Source organism: Nymphaea colorata, chromosome 12 (genome assembly GCF_008831285.2).
Source record: "Nymphaea colorata isolate Beijing-Zhang1983 chromosome 12, ASM883128v2, whole genome shotgun sequence".
NCBI classification, from domain to species: domain Eukaryota; kingdom Viridiplantae; phylum Streptophyta; class Magnoliopsida; order Nymphaeales; family Nymphaeaceae; genus Nymphaea; species Nymphaea colorata.
The window spans coordinates 17,608,385-17,614,566 of NC_045149.1; the positions used below are offsets into that span (position 1 = coordinate 17,608,385).

The following is a 6,182-nucleotide window of genomic DNA, read 5'->3' on the forward strand; positions in this document are numbered from 1 at the left end:
TTTCGGTCACAGTGTACTCTCTCTCTAACAGTGACATTTTAGATTTATATCTCTGCCATCTTATACCACAAGAACAGTAACAACCAAATCTGAGTAGAAATTCTGCTGCATATATGGTCAGAAAAGGTGAAAACCATACATTCATCAGGAGCATGGAGTACTGGGTTGAATGAGATAGCCATGGAAACTAGGTTCTCCATCATTTACTAGAGGGTGTCTGATAATTCTAATGCCATGGAGTACCTCGACAAGCTCCCCACTTGTAAAAGAAAAATCAATAAACAAAACGGAAAAGAACACCAAGAATATTTCCACTTCTGACATCACTCATTTAAGTGTCCTGGAACAGTGATTTTTATAATGGGTACTCTTGGTCCCGACTCTACTTCGCTTATTCACGCTCTTCAAGAAAGATGTGAACATAAGACAAATCCCCATGTTCAAATTCAAGCCTTTTCCATAGACTACTCACTAATTGGATGAACGCGATGGTTGGGACCAAATTAATACCAAGGATTTACCAGGATCTGGACATCAAATCATCATGGAAGCACGGAATATCAGAGGGATTAGCAAAGTGGTGAAAACAATATCAGGGCGGCATCTTTCTCATCCTCAGTAAGCAGTGGAGAAACAGAGCAATCACTGCTAGAAAATCACGGGATTAAGACTCATGCCCACCTCTCACTGATCAATCATACCCCCTGTGTGCAGCATTGCCCCTGAATTATTCAAAGGAAGATGTTGCCAGACCTGGAGAACTTCGAGTCATGGCCGTGGCCAGCTTATAATCAAGGAACACTACTGCATCTGACAGACGGGTGGTGTTCGACATATACAGGATCGGGTTGCAGAGTGATCACAAGGCATGTGCGTTTGAGATGGATGGTGCAGGTTGGTTCTTAGCTTCTTTCTAAAGCCTCCGAAGTACAGAAACGCTTCTGTAAATCTCTACAGTTGCTACACAGATTTCTCTGCTATGTCCGGAACATTCCGAGCAGGTGCCTGCGCAAACGAAGGTGATGAGTGCCGTTCATGCCATTTCGACCAAGCAAAGAAAGCAACAGGTGCCCATGAACAAATCTGAAGTCCACGTGATGCCATGTCCTTTTATGGTGACAGGGCACAGCATCATGTGGCTCACACAAGGAAAAGGCCAAGAAGTAGTTTGACTCTAGCAGATGATGAAGCTGGTCGTCATCAAGTGCCGGATTATTAAATGACCGTGCTTTTACCATAGTTTGTTGAAGGAGATGAGGATAAAATCACCAGTTTTAAGACCAAGCTGGCCAATAAGTCTATGTCACATGGGTGTCCAAGACATGAGTGGCGATGGCGATGCAGAGCAATTTTAACAAAGGATATATACATCTCTTCACGGTTTAGGTTTGAATAAGGTGAGAATACTGGTTAAAAGTTAATTGGCTCAGGCCCACTATTAACACATAAAGCTAGATATAGTTTATGGTATTTAATGACAAACTTATGCTCCACTGTGTTGCAATTGTCTGTGTTGTCAGAATCTGATGGGAAGCTCTCTAACCCCAGCTTGCAGAACCGGAAAAGGAAGAGAGGGAGAGAGAGAAAGGGGGATCATTCCCATCTCTATTTAGGATTTGTAATATAAAACGCATAGACAATGTTATCCAAATGGGTAAAAGTTGGGGCTGTGCATGGAATTGGTTTTTAATAGTAGGTCCTGCCACACTGAGGCCTGTGCATGATACCAGCACATCAGAGTTCCGACCTTGGCTTCGTGCCCGTCGATTCTCTTTAGTTTACTTTTCAAACTCGAGTTAGACAGACCACCATGATTGTATACGCCAAAAGACAAATTCTGGCTATCGATCTCTTGTTGAATTTACAAGTGTTAGGCCACCTCTTAGCCAGGGTGGAAAGGGCTCTCATTTCACCCCACCCCTACTTATATCCAAATCGACAGATTTTTTTTTTAACCAAAGTCTAGGCATTCATGATATCTTATCAATGTTCCGTTGATTGAAAAAAACCAATCAGTATTCTTACCAAAGTGCACATCTTTTTCCTTTCTAGAATCCATGGTCAGTTAAGTCCCTGGGTGCATGCATCAGCTCAACTCATTCCCTAAAATCTTACCAAAACAATGCCAAAGGAAATCAAATTGGGAGCATGTGGTTTTTGTGACTATGCTTCACCCTTTAAAGTAATAAGCACAGTCGGCATTTAAGGGGCAGTTTTAAGAGGTTTGGCATATCTAGTTCGAAAGCATAAGCTTCGTTTCTCTAAACCTGTCAGTCACTAAGTTCGATTTCCATGAGCACAGACCCTAAGGAGCCTTCGGAACGGATCAGGTGGCTGCAGCCCATGTGATTCGTATTGTATGCATTGGGTAAAATAAACTTCACCATACTGTTGCAAGAAACGCACTTCTTCTAGAATTCATTTATTTGCTTCGTGTTTGCTCTTTTCGCTTTATATTACTTCCTAAAATTCAACCATTACAGCCTCAAATTTTCAGTCTTTGTTTACTGCTTCTCTCCGCCATTTTCAACGTTCAAAGTTACAATAATAATAAATAAAGGAAAAACTATAGGTTAGAGAGAGAAAAAGAGAGAGCCAATTAGTCCCACGTCGTTTACCTCCACTCTTTGGGACCCTTCAAGGCGTCAGCAGACGGTCTTAAATGCCCACCTCCCCCCTCCCCCCACCTCCCTAACGTCTAAAACCAACCCCAAGAAGCAAGTTCTCTCTCTCTCTCTCTCTCTCTCTCGGTGGCAGAGCAGCGAGCAGAGCGGAATGGGGGGTGCAATGAGAAAGAATTTGAAGTGCGAGCAGCGAGAGGGCGCAGCAGAGCTAAAGCAGGAAATTCAGCGCCTGCAAGCAGAGGTAGAGCGGCTGAGGAACGAGAGGGAGGAGGACCAAAGCGCACGAAGGAAGGAGCTGGCGGCGAAGCAGGCGGAGTGGAGTCGGGAGAAGAAGCGGCTGGAGGAGGAGGTGAGTGCCCTGGCCAGCAGCCGCGGGCGACGCTGCTGGGGAGGAGAGGAGGGAGTGCAGATGCTGGAGATGAAGGAGAGCGAGTGGTCCCACATACTGGCGGAGCAGATGAAGGAGCAGAAGCAGCGGGAGGAGGCCGTCGAGAAATGGAAGCGCCTCTACCTCGCCATCAAGAACGAGCTCGACCAACTCATTCAGGCCACCGCCCTCCTCTCCAACCCTTATCAACAAGGTATGCATCTCTGTCTCATGCATACGAATCTTAACCAGTCTTCTCGTCTACTTCCTTCATTACTCGGAAAATTTGCCAACCAGACCCATCTCGTAATCTGCTTCGGTTTCGCACAGAAGTTATGAAACCATGGGGATTCAGCTTTCGTTTCTCAGATATATAAAAAAAATCCCGGCCAATTCTGTTGTTTGGTTTATAACTCCCAACTCTTCAATTTTTTATTTTAGCAAATTCGAGAAATGCCCAAGTTTCAGGATAGTCTGTAGACCACAAGGCACTGCATACTTGACCAAGTCGATCATACTAGAGCTTCCAAAATAAAGGACGCCTAGAATTCAACCTCCGAAAGGATGAGGCTTTTGCTTAGGAAGAACATCCGGGGAAATTAACTTACCGGCATATAAAGGTGAATGCTAATGGTTTTCACACATGCAAAAGCATGGAATCCAATTAATTATCTTGTGGGTTGCCAAATTTCTCCATGTTGAGGAACTCGGGTCTTGCCGCTCATCATTCATGCGCATAAAAAGACAAAAGGTTAGCACATGGGAAGTCTCTCCTTCTTGCCAGAAAGGGAAAAAAAGGAAAGAAAAGACAAAAAGGGACTCCACAGCAAGCTAGCACGGCGGATTATGAGAATTCATTGAATCAAGAGATCAAACGGAACCAATGTAAGTTGTTTAATCTGATGTGCAGGAGAAGAAAATTTCTGCATAGAGTGGTTGAGGGGAGAGCTGAAGGCAAAGGAGGAGGCCAACGCGGAATTGAAAGCGAAGGTTGCGGAGGTGGAGAAGGAGAGCGCAAGACGAGAAAGAGAGATGGACATTCTGAGGCAGAGCCTCCGCATCATGACCACCAGATGCAGCAGCAATCGGCAGTTCATGTAGCACCGACCTTCTCAGGAGCCTGGGATCGTCACTGGTTCATCATCCATTGCCAAGACAATGGACAGCGAGGATTCACCTACTCTCTCATCGTCACCAAATGAACAAGAGAATTACAGGGTACAGTTTACACTGTCAGACATGGAAAACTGTTACCCGATAGGTACATATCATTTAAAACGTGTCTATAGATTTATATCATAATGTATGGTACCAACTCCTCCTTCCACAACCATTCTTTTGCTTCAGAGCAAGGCCTGTCGTCAATGCCCCTGTGAGGGACAGAGAGAGGGCAGAGTTTCCAGGCAAATTTGACTGGCGATCTTATCACATAATCAACGACTGTTTAGATGACATCCTTATGAGGGGAAAAAAAAGGAAACCAGATGGTAAAAACCGGATTTTGTGAAACCTGATTTCTTAACCAGCTTCTGAGAAATGATGTCCGTTTGGGTGACAAGAGGAACACCATGTTACTTGTGAAAACCCTAGGGCAGGTTTCTCACTCTTTTTCCAAATGTTAGTCTGTCAAAGTTGGGGTTTCCACAACTACCCAATTACTCCTTGAATGCCATTTTGGATGCAAAGAGCAAACACACCCTACATCTCATTCATTTTCTAAGAAAGAAAGATTCAACATCTCCACTATCAATTATTGTTGGTACCGTTTCAAAGGACTTTCGCCTCTTTAGGTAATTATCTCCCTCACCACTATCAACAACAACTTAAATGGATCTTCTTCTTCTTTTTTTTCTTTTATATCAGTGACCTTCTCCTTGAACAGACGATCTGGCTTGCGCTTGGACCACCATGATACCGTGGGAAAGCTGTGGCTGCAAAATAGCAGGACTAGGAACTTGTTTCACGGGCACTAATTAATTACACCCATCAACTCCGCTTGTCAACCTGTGGTGGCCGCCTATCAGAATGAATAGACAAGACCAACCGGGCAGGCAGCCGCTGGGTCTAAGTTTGTTTGAGGATTTAATTTTTTCAAACCTGCTCTCTCAGGAAAAAACTACAAATATCAACTTCAATTCGCACCGACTCTCAACACAAAGTCAATATCTGGAGCAATTGGGCCAACAGGTTCGTTCACCTGTAAACGATGCGGATGGGATAAGACCTATAGAGGTAGATGCATCAAGGCCTGGAAGTACACCAAGTGTGCGGCCCAAAATCGACGGACCGTCCTAGCTAGCCTCAACAAAAGTATAGGCGAGCTGCCAACTTTAGCTTCCAATTAGCTTGTTCAAGTCCTCAAGTCTAGGCCTAAAAGGCTAAAACTACAACTGCTCCACTTAGACCACTACTGCGGTCCTATTAAAGGTTATCAGTAACGCCGGTCGTGGTTTGTCACTTAAACTGTTGTTGCTCCAAAGACAGAGACTAGAAATTTTTCCCTTTTTGTAATGAGCAAATCCACCAAGGATCACTACCTAAAGAAGGCCGTTTTCCTTGTTATGGGGTCCAAGACTAAAGAAGGCCATTTTCCTTGTTATGGGGTCCAAGACTGCTTCTGAATCTAAGTAGTTCTGCAGTATACTCATCAATTATAATGTCATGCTTACTACTGTTTGAGTTAAAACATCCACCAACCCTACCAATTACGGTACACACACTAGAACACCAGAAACAGTACCACTTAATTAACCCGTCTTCTAAGAAATAGACTGTAGGTGGTTATATATGGGTTACCACGCCCTAATTTTTACAAATAACGTCATTTAGCACTAAACCATCATAAATGGGACAAAAATATATGCTCACGGTTGCTCAGGTTCGCCTGACTAATTAAACCTAAATAGCGGGAGCATCAATAATCATATATATATAAAGGAAAATGAAAATCAGTCAGCTATTTCTGTGATTGGATGTTTTTTCCTAACTTGTGTCGCTAAAAACTGTCACGAAAGTTGTATTCAGTTGTTAAAAATCATGATCAAGCAACTGCAATTGCCAAAGCTACCTTTTACAATAATTTTTGGCGACACAAAATAAGGGGAAAAAAACCACTCAGCCATAAATGTGGCTGGCGGATTTCAGTTCCTGTATAGACCAAGCTCCTTTTCAGTCTAGTTTCAAGTTTTCTG

The 6,182-nt window shown here is 43.6% G+C and overlaps 1 protein-coding gene across 1 annotated transcript; it reads left to right on the top strand.

The window, feature by feature from the left end:
• Nucleotides 1-2,690: 2,690 nt before the first annotated feature.
• LOC116265436 (uncharacterized) lies at nucleotides 2,691-4,324 on the top strand. The gene is made up of 2 exons (XM_031646027.2): nucleotides 2,691-3,205; nucleotides 3,902-4,324. The coding sequence occupies exons 1-2, from the start codon at nucleotides 2,776-2,778 to the stop codon at nucleotides 4,090-4,092; spliced, it is 621 nt and encodes a 206-aa protein (XP_031501887.1). The 5' UTR covers nucleotides 2,691-2,775; the 3' UTR covers nucleotides 4,093-4,324.
• The last annotated feature ends 1,858 nt before the right edge of the window (nucleotides 4,325-6,182 follow it).